The following is a 16,570-nucleotide window of genomic DNA, read 5'->3' on the forward strand; positions in this document are numbered from 1 at the left end:
TAACGTATCTGATTGATGCGATGAAGCTGGTTTATGTTTCAGCCAATGACCGTCCTCTCACAGACGGATGCGGGTTGCTGGACTATCGCGCCAATAACTTCGCAGCGTCCCCTTCATTGGGGCGGGACTTCATTGCAGAAAGAAAGCTGGCACACGCCACTCATGCGCAGCCCTCGTTCCTCATTGGTTCGCTCGTTATGAATGAGGTGGGTCTTGACGACACTCACCGTGGAAGCTACTGTTGAAATTCCAGTGCTAATCAACTTTAGCCGGCTTGCTAACATCTACCGGTTAATTAATCGAACGCGAAGAGCTTCATTTACAGCGTTACTGTTGACATGAGTAAATTAGCATTTATTTGCAACAGAGCGATATATGACAAATAGTATTCTAGTTTTCTACTGCGCCTGTATCCGTTACTGCAACCATGACCAGTTAGCCGGAACGACGCAATCGGTGGATAACGAACCGGGCAAGCTAGCCCGCCAGCCCGTTTCGACTGGGTCCGCGCTGAGGGGTTTGAGCAGGTTTCGTCGCCCGGAGGACACCAAAGCCGGGTGCTGTGACCACCATGAGTCCCGCGGGCTGCCCTCATGTCAACGGCTTCAAAGTGGACAACTGGAAGCAGAACCTGAGGGTCATTTATCAGTGTTTCGTGTGGAGCGGTTCAGCCGAGACCAGAAAACGCAAGGTAACGAGGGACGCACGGACCCGTGGATCCTAACGCGTTTTTGTGTGTGTGTGTGTGTGTGCGTGTGCACGCGCGCTTGTTAGTGTGTGAGCCGAGCCCTTTCGAAACAACACGCTGAATGCCCAAGTAGTTTCGACCCAGTCAAATACTAAATCTGAGCACTGTCCAGAGTGCAGAACAAACAACACATGACTGGCTCGTTACTGAACCGAACTCCCCGCTTAACCCCGCACAGCCGGACGTTAGCTTAGAAGAAACGAAGAGACCGCATAAAACATTAGAAAGCATCTATTTGCATTGGCTCCACTTCCTTGCACCAGCACACCGCAGGTCTGCCTTTCACGGTGGCATTCCCTCGTTTGGGGGGGGGGGGGAATTGACTTAAGCATACTCTCGGCGTGTTATCATTCAACCCCTCAAACAAAAAACAACGGATGCATCAATAGCAGCAGGATGTGTGCCCAGGCAGCCTGCTTTTTCTTCGCAAAATGTCCTTTTGTGTTTTTTCTTCTAGAGAATGCAACACAATTTATCGAGTCATGCATACTACAAACATCCACAAAACACGCGGATAAAGCGCAGATGTGCGAAATATTAGCCGGTTATGCTCGTATCATTATTGTGAGTTTGTGTGTGTGTGTGTGTCTGCGCGCAAGATGCATGCACGCAGGCATTTTAATGTGCTCTGGGACAGCTCCCTGTCCCCTGTCATCTGCCATGGGATCAGGGGAAGCTAGAAGCCCAGGGGGCGTGTTTACTGAAATAAATGGTGTTCAATATTTGCAGTGTCTCCTTCTGTTGTGATTGCCTGATTTTCTGCCCCCGCCCCCACCCCCCAACTCCACAGACAATGCTGGCAGATGGGCTCACGTTCCCTACAGTGCTTTACATGCTCCTTGGTACCATATTTTCATTGCCCGGGGCCATGTTCGTACAATGTAGGCATGCGTCTCACAGAAAGCCCATTCAAATGGGAGGCTCATTACCACCCAGCATATGCATTCATTTGTGTGTGTGTGTGTGTGTGTGTGTTAGAGTTAGAATGGGAGCAAATCCCAGGACCCATAAGCTTACTGTGCATTAATATCCTCAGGGGCAACATGTGTTAACCCTTCTTTTATTGTTGCTGCTTCCACGATTGTATTCCCTCCGGTTAACTGGCTACAGAGGACAAATGTGAAACATGGTGCATCTCTCACTACACCAAGCGGGGGGAAAAAGAGGGCATCCGACAGTTCTGTCCTATCATTTTGAAGGAGAAATATCATCATTCACTTCACTCTCTGCTGACCTATTGGGCTACCTTGTAGGATCGACTTGAAATGGTGTTAGTCTTTGGCCGCATAGTTGGTCTTTGCAGGAAAATATGTCCGGATCACCACGAGAAACCGTGTAAAGGTCCACATGTTTTCCCAATAGCACTCTTGAGCTGACAGAATCAGCACTGTTTCCTCTCCAAGTCCTGTAGAGACGGTCTCCTGTTGTTCTGCGCCACGGCTGTTGACTCCACTCGGTTCAGCAACACAAAAGTGGGACCCTTGCAGGAGCGGCCCGATGGATCTCGCACCCCGAGCGCTGGCAAAAAGCCAGAAGGTCAATGAACGACTTCCCATTCGCTTTCTGTGAAGATCAAATCCAAAGTCGGGGGGGTTGATGTTGTGGCTGCAGGGATAGCCCAGAACAACGTGCAAGTTGTTCAAACGTCACTTGTCCTATTTCCGTTATGACGGCACAGTATTTTTGATGGAATGTCCCCTTTAATCCCCCTCCGCTGGACAAAGGGAAAGCCTTTGCCTCCATCGGGCGAGACGGATGTTGTTGCATCCGGCCGGGCAGATAATATCCTCACTAATACTACGAAGCGGGATCTTTCCGGCCCATTACCTCCCGCTGCTCTTCTCCCGTATCGTCCTGCCGACAGATGGGACGTCGCTGTCATCTCAGCGCCCTGCAGAAATGTGACATGAACAGGGCTTGGGCCGGGGGCCCATTGTAGTTACTTACACGTCTGTTTAAGCAGAACGACTGTGTCCATAACGCCTCCGTATGTGCACTGACCGTGGACGATGGACGGACATTACCGTCTCCGGGAATAGAACTGTAACACTGGCATTTGGAAGAATGAGTGAGAAACCAGTGTTGCATATTGATACATTTTCATAATTCATGTACAATCCAAGCTCTTGTGCACGGAGGGATGCATGTGCCTGGAATAAGAATCAAGTCCATGTCGTCATGCTAAAATAAATAAATATAATTTATAATAATTTTATTCTTGTACATTAAGCTGTTGAGATACAACATGAATATTATCGTAACATGTTTAAGGGAGTTTTATATTTTCTAAATACAAATATCTGAGAAGTAAAATACAATTGTGATAATGTCCTCTTGTCCCCCCCCTCCTTCTTTCCTCACAGGCCAAGTCGTGTATCTGCCACATGTGTGGTGCCCACCTCAACAGACTCCACTCCTGCCTCTCCTGCGTCTTCTTCGCCTGCTTTGCCAAAAAACACATCCACGAACACGCCAAGAGCAAAAGGCATAACCTGGGTACGACACACACACACACACACTCTGGTGCAGACGTAGCTCCAGGGCCACACCGGGCCCCCACACCTGCAATTAGCCCCCCCCATGAGCTGGTCCTGCCCACTAAACAGATACCAAGCCAACGCACTCCTCTCAGAACAAAGGCGGCTTGAAGGACCAAAGGAGATGCTTCCAAACAAGCGGCGAAATATCGAACGCAACAGAGAGCGCGGCCATCGTGCGACCTGCTGCAACTTGCAGGCGGAGGATTTGGGGGCCACTCGGTCACTCAGTGTCACGGGGCCCATTAGAGTTGAGGGCTGGGGGGGATGGTCGCCAATTTTTAATCATTTGTTTTTCTCCCTGTTTTTGGATTCTTCTGAAACATTCAGGGTGGTGGGGGGGAAGCAGAAATGAGTTGGGCCCCCGCCCCGTGTTTCAATGGGATTATTACTATTCCAGGTGAGACGAGGTGAAACGATGCACATACGGGACTCACAGGAATAATCTGCTCTGTGTTTGTTGAGACATTCTCTCCTAGAAAATGCCTCCTGTGTCTGCGATGCGTTGCATATCCTCTGTCTCTCTCTCTCATACCCCCCCACCCCACCCCACCCCTTCCCCATTTCTACTGCCAGCCTCTCAATACTGTCACACAAATATAATACCTTCCTTTTTAAAAGACAACATAAAGAAGGCGTTTCTCACCACAGCTCTTAGCGAGGTCGCTCCTCGTTGGCGAGTGGGAGAGATGTGTGTTGTCTGAACCAGAGAAGGGTGGATTTTTACAGTTGGGTGACGAGAGAATCGACGAACACAAGCGCCTCAGTGCGTCTGGGGGTGCCTCGGGCGCAGGGGGGGGGGCGGATATTCAGCAGAGCGGCACAGGGTGCAGAGGGATGCCGATGGAATCGCAAACAAGGTAGATCACTGTATTCACGCTGTGAGGGGAGTTATCGCTGCTGCATTGATGTCTATACAGGTGGATAAATTGCACAATATATACGGTGTCATAATAACATGGATTCCAATGCATATCACTTCAGTCATGCTAAGAAGTTGGGCTGGCCAGGGTGAAAAGGCACAGCATCTTTTAGGTGGAAGATGCATACAGATGCAGAAGTCCATCATCTGTGCAACCTCGTGTTGTCTTTAAGACCACTGGACGGAAAGCAGACCCCCCCCCCCCCCCCCCCCTCATGGTAGAACTAGGCTGCTCTGAGCGAAGTGAAGCGCGATGCACTGCGGATGCACTGCGGATGCATTGCGGCGCTCTGCCGTGAAGTTTGTTTGTGTGAGGGAGCCTCTTTTGCTCAGCATTAGCCCCCCCCCCCTTCCTCCTCATGTAATGGTGTGTTTAATTAGGTTAACTGCTCAATCAATCAAATGGTGCAAAAAGACAAATCGTTGAGTGAGAAACGCAGGGTGACAAAGGGACAGATCTCGGCAGTCTGGTGAGGAGGTAATTAAATTGTCTTCAATGAACCCAGTGGAATTATCCTCCACTAGTTACACGGCTCCTCCTTCCTGCTTCCCCTCCTCCTCTCCTGTTCCATCCACTTGCAGCTATTTGCTGAATGCTGTTTGCACCCGTAGCACTGGGCTCGTCTCCGGCTCTTCTCGGTTCCCCTCTTCCCTCCCCCTTGCTTCCTTTTTTAGTTTTTCAGTTCCTGTGGAGGATGTCAGCCCGGGAAATGCAGACAGGCGGGTTGTCATGGCAACAGCAAACAGGTAGCTGCAGGTGAGGAGAGTAGGCAGTGGAAGGAGTTGACTCCTTAAGGCTCTCTGCGGCTCTGTGGGGGAGTCTCCCCAATGTTCCTGGACGGTTTTAACAAATCGCTGTCAGCAGATAAGCCAGGATTCCTGGCATCAAGGCGTCATGGCAACGTGGGATGCCTGAGTAGTTACACAGACTGGCTCCCTGTCGAACACACTTTCTTATGCATTATCTGTTCTTTCCCTCCCCCTCTCCTGTCCTTCTAGCTATTGACCTGCTCTATGGAGGGATTTACTGTTTTGTGTGCCAAGACTACATTTATGACAAAGACATGGAGCAGATTGCCAAAGACGAACAGAGGAAAGCCTGGAAAATGCAAGGTACGGCACATACCACACACACCGTTGTGTACACTTTATGTGAAAGCCGAATGATGTCTCTGGTGAGTGTTACAGCGCGTGTGTGTGTTCCAGGTGTAGGGGAGAAGTACTCCACTTGGGAGCCCACCAAGCGGGAACTGGAGCTGCTCCGCCACAATCCCAAAAGAAGGAGGATCACCTCCAACTGTACTATTGGTTCGTATAACTTTCTCTCTCACACACACACGCACCAGGATCATGTAGGATGGTTGTGTTGCTGCAAAGAGCTGAAAGTCAATCTGGGTTGCACTTTTAGTGAAAGCAGACTTTTTAGGTCAGTTAAAAACCAAATGTACTTCAAAGTGCCAGAAATGAACCTGAAAGCACCTCTTTAAACCTTTGTGGAATCGGGTCATCTTGACGAAAGATGTGTCAATGCAGTTTCGAAACGTTCCACACTTTCAAATAAAACAATTTCCAAGCTATGCAAAAATGTGATTGGCATTTTTCAGAGAGATTAATGTTTCACAAGGTAAGAACGACAACAACATCCTGAGCACCACGTCACAGTTCTGAACATTCCAGACGAGCCCAGGTTTGTTTCCCCGAGCAGTGGATGTGAATGACATCAGCTGACACGGACCTAAGCTGTTTCCTAGCAACTCGACCACTGAAACGTCCGCGGTGACCTACGGTGACGGCAATTAGGCAAATAGCGCCTTTGGAGAAAAGCCGCATTTGAAGCGACAGCAACTACTAGGAGTGTGTGTGTGTGTGCGCGTGTGCGTGTAACTGTGCTAGCTGTCACTGTCTCTAGGACGGTGGAGACTATGGGCTGGAAACATGACCGTCTCCCCTTCAGCCCTATTCCTCCCTCTCCCTTTGTGTGTGTGTTTAGGGGGGGGGGGGTTGTCTGCAGTAATCTCACAAGGGTTTCCCCGCATACGGTGCTGCCAACGCTGCCTCAGGACATCATTTTTCACTGAAGTGTGTGTGACTTGGACAGTTAACAGCATTGCAGCTTAGATGCCTCGCTGTAGCTGTAAAGAATAAAATAAGATCTATCTCTTCAGCTCGTTCTCTCTTTCCTCTCCACCCACTCATCCATTTCTCGCTTCTCATGTCTCTCCCGTTGACCCTCTAGGCCTGCGGGGGCTGATAAACCTGGGCAACACGTGCTTCATGAACTGCATCGTCCAGGCGCTGACGCACACCCCGCTGTTGCGCGACTTCTTCCTGTCCGACCGACACAAATGCGAGATGCAGAGCAACTCCTGTTTGGTGTGCGAGATGTCGCAGCTCTTCCAAGAGGTAGCCCTTCCCCTTTTTTGGGCTTTCGCAAAGAACTCTTTGGCTACCAGAAGAGCGATTGGATGAGTGCAATATTCCCCCCCCACCCCGCACACACTCACACGCCTCGTTTCCCCAAGTTCTACTCAGGCCACCGGTCGCCGCACATCCCGTTCCGACTCCTCCACCTAGTGTGGACCCACGCCCGCCACCTGGCCGGCTACGAGCAGCAGGACGCCCACGAGTTCCTCATCGCGGCGCTGGATGTGCTGCACAGACACTGCAAAGGTCGGACGCACACGGGCACAACGCACGCACGCACGCACGGGTCCGGAAGTGGCGGCATGTGTCTGTCATCTTCGACACATTACATCAGAAAGCATCCTTCTTTCAAAGCAGGGCTGTTCCAACTGTTTCGGTCACATTTTTAATCGGATGAAGCGAAACAGCAATTTCATTATTGAAGGCCACACGCGCTGTTTAGAGACATAGCTGTGAAGGACGCGGGGTGTAACGCGGCGAGTGTGTCATAGAGGCGGATCGAGGAGTAAGAGAAGAAAGAGGGATGCAACGACTTTCTGAGATGCTACGGTACACTAACTGTGTGTGTGTGTGTGTGTGTCTGACTCCACACAGACGACAACGGGAAGAAAGCCAACAACCCCAACCACTGCAACTGCATCATCGACCAAATCTTCACGGGGGGCCTGCAGTCTGACGTCACCTGTCAAGTCTGCCAGTAAGTGCGCTTCTTCGGAAGAGACCCAACGTCAATCATGGAGTCCTCGGTCCTGCCGTAACGAAGGGATTAAAGCGCAATGGAACGGAGCCACGGGCGCGTACACTACTCCATTGTCTCGGCGGTACTGTGGCGTCGTGTTAACAGCGAGCCGCCACTCGTACTGTCTCGGTCAGCTCGCTGATTCCCTGCCCTGACGCGACCCCCTCGGCCTCGCAGGGCGCCGTCAGTGCGTCCCTCACGTGCACAGCCGACCGGCTCCACTGCAGCAACAGTGAGAAAAGCCTTAAGCTTAAGAGCCACACAAAGTGCAGAGCTGATCGCTAGTGCCACCTGGTGGTCAAATGCCTCGCCGTGTGTGGAGATGCTCTTAAGAATAATCTGTCGCCCCAATTCAAAACACTCCCTTTTAGTTAATTAAAAAAACGCCCCTACATTTGAACTGCTACAAGAAGCACTGTGCTTTTGCTTCAAGTCTAAATTGTATTTCTTGCAGAAGTGTAGAGCCGATTTTATGATATTTGTGTCACATTTTTTAGTTTGTGTTTGGATGTTGAGGGGAGTTCTTCCTGAGACCGGGCCTCTAAAGGAAACCCTATTGCTGCAAAGCTTCTGCTGATTCATACATTATTCACTCCATTTAAAATGTAAGCCAAACATGGTGCCAGCTCCACCCAAAGGAAAAACACTGCAGATATACTCCAAGCAGATGTAACCGCACTATTTCTGAGTCACTCACTCCGGGTCAGACGGTCAGTAGTCAACATCTTTCTACCTTTTTTACCATGGTAGAGAGGTTATTATTTGAAGAGGAGACCATTTTGGCTCATATTCTTAGTTTTAAATGGCTAGAGCTAAGCTGCAGTGTGAATCTCCAAGGGACGTTCAGCAGAGTTATCTTCACATCCCAGATGTGTCAGCTGACGACGTTGCATGTCTGTCTGAATGAAAGCAATGACGTGAACTCTTGTCACCGCGCAGTCGGGCCACTGCGGCGCCTCCAAGCTGAGATATGTGTGTCCGTCGGTCTCCCTCCCCAGTGGCGTCTCCACCACCATAGACCCCTTCTGGGACATCAGCCTGGACCTGCCCGGCTCCTCCACTCCGTTCTGGCCCCTCAGCCCCGGAGACAGTTCGGCGCTTAACGGGGAGAGTCACGCCACCGGAGCCACGACACTCACGGACTGCCTGCGCAGGTGGATGATCACTTTAGAGAGAAATGCAATACTTTGTGTCTGTCATCTTCTTTCTGCCGTACAGTTCAGAAAAGGAAGAAACAAGTGCAGTCTCACCCCCCCCCCCCATCCAGAATAAATCATGCGTGTATATGCAATGACAACATGACAACGTCCTGACACCTGGCCAGAGAGCAGCATTCAAAGACGTATAAAGACCTGCGCTCTGCTTCTTTACTTGATTTTAGCTGAAATGAGAAGCAGTTATTTTTGACCGAAAAGCTGACGATGATGCAGACACGGCGCAAAAAGTAGGGCAGCAGACCCACACTAGTGCGTCGGGCCCTTAAGAGACGATCTAAAGCTAGTTCCCAGAATTAACACATCAAAGTGCTCAAGTTAAACACAGTTCCCTGCAAACTAATCCGCCAGAGACCCCAGGCAGCAGCATCATCAATGAGCCTACACACACACACACACACACACACACACACTAAATCTCATCCTCTCCATTCCAGGTTCACCCGGCCAGAGCACCTTGGCAGCAGCGCCAAGATCAAGTGCAGCGGTTGCCATAGTTACCAGGAGTCCACCAAGCAGCTGACCATGAAGAAGCTGCCCATCGTGGCCTGCTTTCACGTCAAAGTAAGACTCCGCCCTCGCCCCGGATCCATTTTGGGGGACGTCGGTTATGAGAGCGGTGTTCTCGTTTCCTTGTTCCTTCTCAGAGGTTCGAGCATTCGGCCAAACTGCGGCGCAAGATCACGACTTACGTGTCCTTCCCGCTGGAGCTGGACATGACGCCGTTCATGGCCTCCAGGTGAGCGTGAACTCCATCCGCTCAGTGCCGAGGAAGAGCAGGAGCACACCGCAGTAAATGCCACCTCCTTGTTTGGTTGGGTTTGTGGCGCCAAAAAAAAAAGGAAACACTCTTGCTTGAAACCGTCACTGACTGACTTCTTAACGTGTGTTTCAGCAAAGAAAGCAGGATGAACGGGCAGTACCAGCAGAGCCTGGAACCCTTCAACAATGACAACAAGTAAGGCCAACAGGAGAACCAGTACACCCCTCCCACAGTCCGGGGGGGGGGTCATATGAGTGACTCCACTGACAGCAGGCCTCACCGGAACACAGCGGGGGGTCTTGGGTAGCAACAGATGCTGATTCTGAACTGAATTAATTTCAACTTCTGACAAGACGAGTATCAAACCTGTTCCATCTGGCATAAATGCAACTATTATAGGTGTTCATGTTCATCCTGGCCGTGCACGAGGTGTGTGTCGCCCCAGCGCTCGTGCCGTTGGTTGAGCCTCTCTTCCTGCCTGTTCCAGGTACAGTCTGTTTGCAGTGGTGAACCACCAGGGGACGCTGGAGAGCGGCCACTACACCACCTTCATTCGGCAACACAAGGACCAGTGGTTCAAATGTGACGACGCCATCATAACGAAGGCCAGCATCAAGGACGTGCTGGACAGTGAAGGGTGAGCGACAGTTTGCCCTTTTTAAATTTTTTTTTGTCTTATTAGCGATGCTGCAATGTGACCTTTCGGCCTCCCTTTTTTTTTCTCCCCAGGTATCTTTTGTTTTATCACAAACAGTTCCTGGAGTACGAGTGAGCGAGGGTTAGTTGCACGAGGAAAGGTAAACGGCGTGCTGAGGGAGGCGTGGACACAGACACACAATCCCTCACCCTCCCTACATGCTAATCCCACATCAGAGGGGACAAAACCTGAATGCAAGAGCTTTAAGTGGGAGATTTGTCTTTGGTCTGCTTGAAGTCGGGGGGGGGGGGGGGCTGAAGAAGGATTGACCGCCTGCTTGGCACAGCGGCGCGTCCCTCTGTTTCAGAGACACACAAAGGGGCAGCGAGGCTGTTTTCCGCCTTTTTTGTTGAGGTTTACTCGATCACGAATGCTGTTCTTCACCACGTTTTGTGCTCGCACAGCTGCGTCTAGTAAGTCACGGGGGTTCCCCCCCCCCCCCCCCCCCCCTCTCTCACCCCCATTCACCTGAAGCCGTTTCCTGATGGGCACAAACACACTCATCTAACACAACCACACTCCTGCAAATGACCAAATTTTTCAAGTTGTCTTATTATGCATTTCTGTTGAGGAGGGGGGGTTATGAGCATCAGATAAAGGGACAGTTGATTCCACTCATTGACTGTGGGCTTGTGGTTGTCAGTGGAATACTTCTACAAAAAAGTACGCACAGGATCTGTTCTCTTCTGCCTCTCGTGCTGCTTCCGACAGTCACAAGGAAATAAATGACAGTGAATTCTCTATTTTTATACATGTGTAACTGTAATCTCTCTCCTTGTTATATTGTGCCGTCTGCATTTTTTTAAATTAATTTTTAAACACCCAATACGGTGCTGATGGTGTTCAACCTGTCGCCACGGCTTCGTTTCACTTGTCGTTTTTTTTCTGTTTAGTTTGTCTTCAATTTGTCAAATGTTTTGGTGTTCAATAGGCATATTTTTCATGTTGCATATACTTTGTTGTGATGCTATTTCAGGTGTGTGTGTGTGTGTGAGAGAGTGAGAGAGAGAGAGCTCAGTGTAGGTGTGTTTGTATAAAATGTGTTATTACGCGATAAAATGAGAGACAAAAAAAATCTATTGTGCGTGTGTGTATGCACACGTATGTATCGTATGTTCCTGTACTGAATCAGTACTTACGTTCAGCATGCCGTCTGAGCTGGGTATCGCAGTTTGTTGGGATTTCTTTTCCACATGTTGACAAGTATGTGCACTTTGTATGTATAAGAGACTAAATGGTGAAACCTCAAATTGGATTTTTGTTCTTCTATATATCGCTGGATCCGAAACACGGGTCGTATTCAGAAGAAACTCAACCCAGTCAGTCATTCCTCACACACACACACGTAACTACTGCAAGAACTGGACACAGTGATGGAAAGACACTCAAACTAAATATATATTATACATATATATTATATTATATATACTATGAACTACTGGCCCGACATTTCATCAGCTTCTCCCCAGGGGTCAGTTTTAAGAAGCGTGTTTAGTGGAAACTCAGTTTGTTAACCCTGAGATGAGGGTCAGTTGCTATGGTAACTGAGCCTGTGAACCTAACCTGGTCGGGAGCAGGTTTTCTTAAAGAAACCTTGAGTTTCTTTCACAGGCTCCTCCCTCTGACAGCAGTCAGCCAATGACACAGCTCGCTTTCATTTCCTCATTCATTCACACTCTGAATCAGGCGGATTTTAGCGCAGTTTCCACATATGAACAAAATAAGATCCTGTTCTGTTAAACACAAAAGTGTTTTATGGAACATGGCACGTCCCTTTCTGGACGATCCTGTTGATAAAGCGGTTCTACTTCGCAGGGTGTGAAGAGAATATTGAGGCCCCGATTAGATATATTGTCGTTTCCAGATGACTACTTTTGTTTGAACGGTATTGTTTTTCTTCACAGTCCATCAAATATGTCCCTGACCTCACCCGTCCTCATATAACTAAAGTCACCCGTCGTGGACATGCTCTCACATCCGAGCACATTTTTACCTTTACAACATCGGTGATACAATATTAGTAAAGCTACTGTATGCAGAGCCGTGAGAAAGGGGTGAAACGTCTTTTAAACGTGTTTATTCCCTGGATACAAACCAGTGAGAGTAAAGAGGAGTTCCACAGGATGCACCTGAATAAAATAAATTATAGGTCCAATACTATTGTACCAATTTTTACCAGCGATATTATTCTTGTGATTAAATAGGAGCATGGTGTGTATTTCAAGCCTGTGTGTAGTGCATTCAGAGTGTAAAAAGTGTAATTTTCCCACTGGGAATTAGTAAAACGTATAGATTATGATTGGTGTGTACATTAAATATTAACTGACAGCACTATATTGGAACGTAAGTGTTGACCAGAGCGGCAGTTTTCTCCCACGTTTCTGTCTTTTTGCTGCAGTAGCGTGTTGCTCTGGCTCTAATCACGGTCCAAAACTCCCATCTCCGGGTAAATCAACTCAGAGTTTAGGTTTGACTCGGTTTGTGGAAGCTCCTTCTTGAAACAGACCCCTGATGTTCCTCGTGTCAAGCTTTTATTTTTCCTCATTGTGGTCAATACAAGTATAAGGGGAATCTGATTCATCCATAACCCCCCCCCCCCCCTTCCTCCCCACACACACACATACATATAACAGTTGGGCCAGTACACATAACATAGTTGAGCCAGTATTTGCTAATTACTTATAGAATTATAAAAAAAAAAAACGTGTGGTGTTGAACTTATTCATGTGGAAAAGCAACATCCATTTAGAGAGAGGCAGAGAGATCAGAGCCTCCTTCCTGCGATCTGGTTTCTGAAAGTATCGCTTATGAAAATGCGATCATCGGCCTCTCGTTGGGGGGTCAGTGATCTCTGGCCCGTCGATTCAGTGAAGCGGCGGCTGCAATCCTACAGGACCGGGCAGTCACACGTTCATGGTGTGTCAACCTCACGAGAGGCCGATGGACACACAAGGGCCCTCGCCATTAAGGATAGGACAACATCTGAAGTCAACTCAATCTCCCATTTTCGTGAGTGTGCGTTTTACTGCGACTGAGGACTATCTTCTCCTGTGAGCTGAGGACACGTGTGTAGTTGTCCCGCGAGGCTCTGACTGAGCCTCATACAGCCTCCTCCTGTACCTCCAGCCGAGAGCTCCACAGGTTGTCCTCGGTCCACACAGGCCCTCGCTGGGAGACAGCGGATTGGTGGAGGACCGCCTGCTGGTAGAATGAGAAGGGTCCTGCTGGTGGCCGGTCGTTGCCCTGGCTTAGAGACTTCAGGTCGGGGAAGCAGTGGACACACGCGCAGGTCTCTGTGGGGCTGGGGTCATATGGTGGCTCCCGGTCTGTGGTGGCCCTTGTGGAATTTGTAACCAGATCTGGGGAAACCAAGAGCAACACGCCGCATTATTTTTCAATTCGATTTGGAGACATAGCAGCTTGGAAATGCAAAAGAGAATGAAAGAAAAGACGTGTCTGAGGGGGACAGATGGGGGACCACTGTACATTAATGAGCAGGCTTTGGTATTGGTGGACTGCAGCTAAACTCTCCGCCTGGAGACCCACCCGCCGAAGCCACCTGCTATCGTCTGACGAGCTAGCTGTCCCCTGGGGACCGGTTAGCCCGTGAAGGCTATTCGTGAAACAACTCGTTCGCTAACACTGTCTCCAACTGCACGCTTGCGTCTCCACTTGGCCAACTAAAGTGTGAGCGATGAGCCCGCCAGTCCTCGAAGACGAAGCTCCTTGCCTCCGGATGCTGGAGGTGGGGCTCAGAGACCTGCAGCTTGGGTTAGGGGTTAGGGTTAGACAAACCTTTGGGCCTTCCCTCTGGTGGCCAACGTCCTGGCCCGGCTGTTGGTGGTTGGGTTAGGGTTAGGGGTTAGGGTTAGACAAACCTTTGGGCCTTCCCTCTGCTTGGCCAACGTCCTGGCCCGGCTGTTGGTGGTTGGCCCCCTTCGGCCCTGGATCGGAGGTTTTGGCCCTTGCTCGCCTCATTAAGACTACAAAGGCTAGAGACAAGCTGGTGCACAGCAGCATCATGCTCAGGGCCAGCAGGGAGTAGAGCACGATGGTGGAGTCCTCCGAGGCTGACGGCGCACCACCTTGAACCAGTAGCGTTTTGGTGGTCACACGGGGTGTTGGCGCTGGGGAGGAGGAGGGGGTGCAAGTGAGGAATAGCTTTGAAAGACCTTTCATGGCAAAACAGCAGGTATTTTTCAGGGCATTTTGTTCCTTTGTTGGGAAGCTAAGGGAAGGGAGGTGACAGGACACAAAGGATCATTGAGGCTGGCGAGATGGTCGGGTTTAGGAACGTTCGCGGTTACGTAAGGTCATCAGGCAGCGGGTCTAACAAGAGTTTGAGGGTCCGGGGGGGGGGTCAATACTCACTGCTAATACTGTGGCAGTGCTGGGAGCACTCTGCAGGATGTCCGCCACACACCTCAGCGCACCGCACACATTTCTTCAGCAGCATGTCGTAGTAGTGCCCGCCCCGTGCTTTACAATGTGCCGACTCTGACGCAGAAGAAGCACATTTGACTAATTGTTCTGTGAACTTTGAACTTCACCTTGCACAAACCGTGGAGTTGAACGCGGGTGTCCCTCCGTCTAGGTGCGTACTCACCACAGTAACCGGCGCATCTGGCGACGACTTGTGGTGGCTCGCATACCGCCTGACAACCGATACATTCTCTGATCAAAGCATCCCAGTAATAACCCGGACGGCAGCGTTCACCCATTAGCCCTGAGGTACATAGAGAGAGAGATGGGGGGGGGGGGGGGAAGAGAGTGCTCAGAGAAGACGTACAATAATCCACGTTCTGCTCATGTAGTGATTCGTAACGACCTCCTGCTGTACAGGAAGCTGGTGGGAAATGACAGTCCACCACACTGTGCATGTATACATGGGATGAGTATCGGAAGCATATTGTACATTTCATCTGCCGTAGGCGTCCCACATCCTGCCTCTTTTGCGCTTTGCTTTTTGAAAATGATTCTTCTGTTAAAAGTGGAGGGACTCAAAGATAGAGGACCGTCGGCGTGCTGGTGCTACAAAACACCAACCTTTCACAAATCATGTGTTTAGTTCTTGAACACAGTCGTCTTCGCTCCGCTGAGCGCTGAGTCAGCGGAGTGTGAACCACACACAGACTCGAACCCTCTCCGCCCTGCAGTAAACCACCGGGTGGTTCTCACAGTGCGATCATCTGCCTAGCGCGCCGTTGTCGTCAAACACATGCAACGCATCTCCTGTTGTTAAAACACAACGTGTGATTGTTTCCACGTGAACCCTGATGAAGTTGAGTTGACTCATTTAGCTTCGATGTTGGGTCTTTTGTGCTTTTTTTCTTCCCCTGTAGTTTGAGAAGAGCTTATAGGGGTGCCTGTGTGGCACCTGTTATGTCCGTTGTGGTTCCTGTTGCTCTAAGAGGAGGCTCCAGCCGTGTAGCCTCCACCAGCTTCTACCCTCGCGGTTGCCGAACCAGAAGAGGAGGCTTCTCTCCTCACCACGGTCAAAACACAACGTCCCTTTGGGACCCACTGAGGGGGATGAAAAGGGTGCTTAGAGGGAGCACTCACCTGCGGAGATGGAGGTGCGCTGGGAGATTCCTTGGTCTGAAGCTGGGGGTGGTGGTTGTGGTGAGGGTGGTGGAGGAGGGAGAGGGGGGCTAGGCCTGTATTTCAGCATTGGTAGCTCATTTGGTTACGCACGCACCGCCTCGTGCGGGACTTCCCCCCTCCACCCCCCCACCCCTGTGTGTGGGGAGACTCCCACCTACCCAGCACACACACACACACACACACACACACACACACACACACACACACACACACACACACACACACACACAGAGAGACACAGCCCCTTGGGCACTTGCTTTTTCACAATGACACGCTTGACCTTCTGCAGTTGAGAGTTTGCTCATTTATTCTTTTACAGGAAAATAATAATACTCTAAATCTAAAAAACATCTTTTTGTATTGAAGCTACCGCTTTGAGTTTTGAGGTTGTGTCCTTGCTGAGTTGAAAATCTTCAATAGATTACTTTTAGAATATCTTTCCTCCTGAGTGGCAGTTTTTCTAACTGTCCACCTTGAAAGGAAGGGAACACATGAATGTATTAATTCTTGCCTATTTGCTTAAATATTTGGGTCAGATATTTGATCCTTTGTTACATGGTGCATATTTTAACAACAGCTGCATGCCGTCAATGCTTGCCCGTTCCAGTTTCATGTCATCGAGCAAGAAGGTTTCGCTGAAGCGCTTAACGCGTGTCTAAATATCTAGCAGTGTTTAAAACCAGTCCTTTTCAGAGAGGGCCGTATATTGAATTGAAATCACTGCCACCACTTGATTTCACACAGTTGACTTTGTTAGTCCACCTTACGGAGGGGGGGGGGATTCAAATAAATAAATACATTTCACAAACCGCGCCATACAGTGATAACTGTTGTTTGTGTTTAACATAAGAGTCAAACTGAACAGAGACCACAGTGATTATCGCGCTCGGAGTATGCGACACCAAAAGCCACTTTGTTATCG

The 16,570-nt window shown here is 49.7% G+C and overlaps 2 protein-coding genes across 4 annotated transcripts; one reads left to right on the forward strand and one right to left on the reverse strand.

The window, feature by feature from the left end:
• The first annotated feature begins 75 nt into the window (after positions 1-75).
• On the forward strand, positions 76-11,433 carry usp22 (ubiquitin specific peptidase 22). Of its 3 annotated transcripts, XM_037463056.2 has the most exons (13): positions 131-691; positions 3,112-3,244; positions 5,207-5,320; positions 5,414-5,515; positions 6,444-6,610; positions 6,730-6,877; positions 7,226-7,328; positions 8,369-8,524; positions 9,022-9,148; positions 9,232-9,323; positions 9,480-9,542; positions 9,835-9,984; positions 10,077-11,426. In XM_037463056.2, exons 1-13 carry the CDS (start codon positions 572-574, stop codon positions 10,117-10,119), a joined length of 1,518 nt encoding a protein of 505 aa, XP_037318953.2. In that variant the 5' UTR covers positions 131-571; the 3' UTR covers positions 10,120-11,426. The 3 variants fall into 3 exon arrangements, with proteins under 3 accessions (XP_062415854.1, XP_062415853.1, XP_037318953.2); XM_062559869.1 differs by having other exon boundaries at positions 82-691; positions 5,207-5,515; positions 10,077-11,429; XM_062559870.1 differs by lacking the exon at positions 8,369-8,524 and having other exon boundaries at positions 76-691; positions 5,207-5,515; positions 10,077-11,433.
• A 1,042-nt stretch (positions 11,434-12,475) lies between these two features.
• LOC119213031 (tumor necrosis factor receptor superfamily member 13B) lies at positions 12,476-15,662 on the reverse strand. The gene is made up of 5 exons (XM_062559871.1): positions 15,607-15,662; positions 14,651-14,770; positions 14,416-14,541; positions 13,923-14,171; positions 12,476-13,403 (listed from the first exon to the last, which is right to left on the reverse strand). Exons 2-5 carry the CDS (start codon positions 14,763-14,765, stop codon positions 13,144-13,146), a joined length of 750 nt encoding a protein of 249 aa, XP_062415855.1. The 5' UTR covers positions 14,766-14,770; positions 15,607-15,662; the 3' UTR covers positions 12,476-13,143.
• Between the last annotated feature and the right edge of the window lie 908 nt (positions 15,663-16,570).

Source organism: Pungitius pungitius, chromosome 21 (assembly GCF_949316345.1).
Source record: "Pungitius pungitius chromosome 21, fPunPun2.1, whole genome shotgun sequence".
In the NCBI taxonomy this organism is placed as follows: domain Eukaryota; kingdom Metazoa; phylum Chordata; class Actinopteri; order Perciformes; family Gasterosteidae; genus Pungitius; species Pungitius pungitius.

What these genes read in the sequence shown, in the direction of transcription:
- LOC119213031 (XM_062559871.1), bottom strand. Translation starts at nt 14,765, where the DNA reads ATGGGTGAACGCTGCCGTCCGGGTTATTACTGGGATGCTTTGATCAGA. An exon ending in GCACTGCCACAGTATTAGCA is followed by an intron (nt 14,172 to 14,415) that starts GTGAGTATTGAC and finishes CCTCCTCCCCAG; the next exon opens with CGCCAACACCCCGTGTGACC. An exon ending in AGCAGAGGGAAGGCCCAAAG is followed by an intron (nt 13,404 to 13,922) that starts GTTTGTCTAACC and finishes TGGTTTCCCCAG; the next exon opens with ATCTGGTTACAAATTCCACA.
- usp22 (XM_062559869.1), top strand. Translation starts at nt 572, where the DNA reads ATGAGTCCCGCGGGCTGCCCTCATGTCAACGGCTTCAAAGTGGACAAC. An exon ending in GAGCAAAAGGCATAACCTGG is followed by an intron (nt 3,245 to 5,206) that starts GTACGACACACA and finishes CTGTCCTTCTAG; the next exon opens with CTATTGACCTGCTCTATGGA. An exon ending in CACCTCCAACTGTACTATTG is followed by an intron (nt 5,516 to 6,443) that starts GTTCGTATAACT and finishes TTGACCCTCTAG; the next exon opens with GCCTGCGGGGGCTGATAAAC.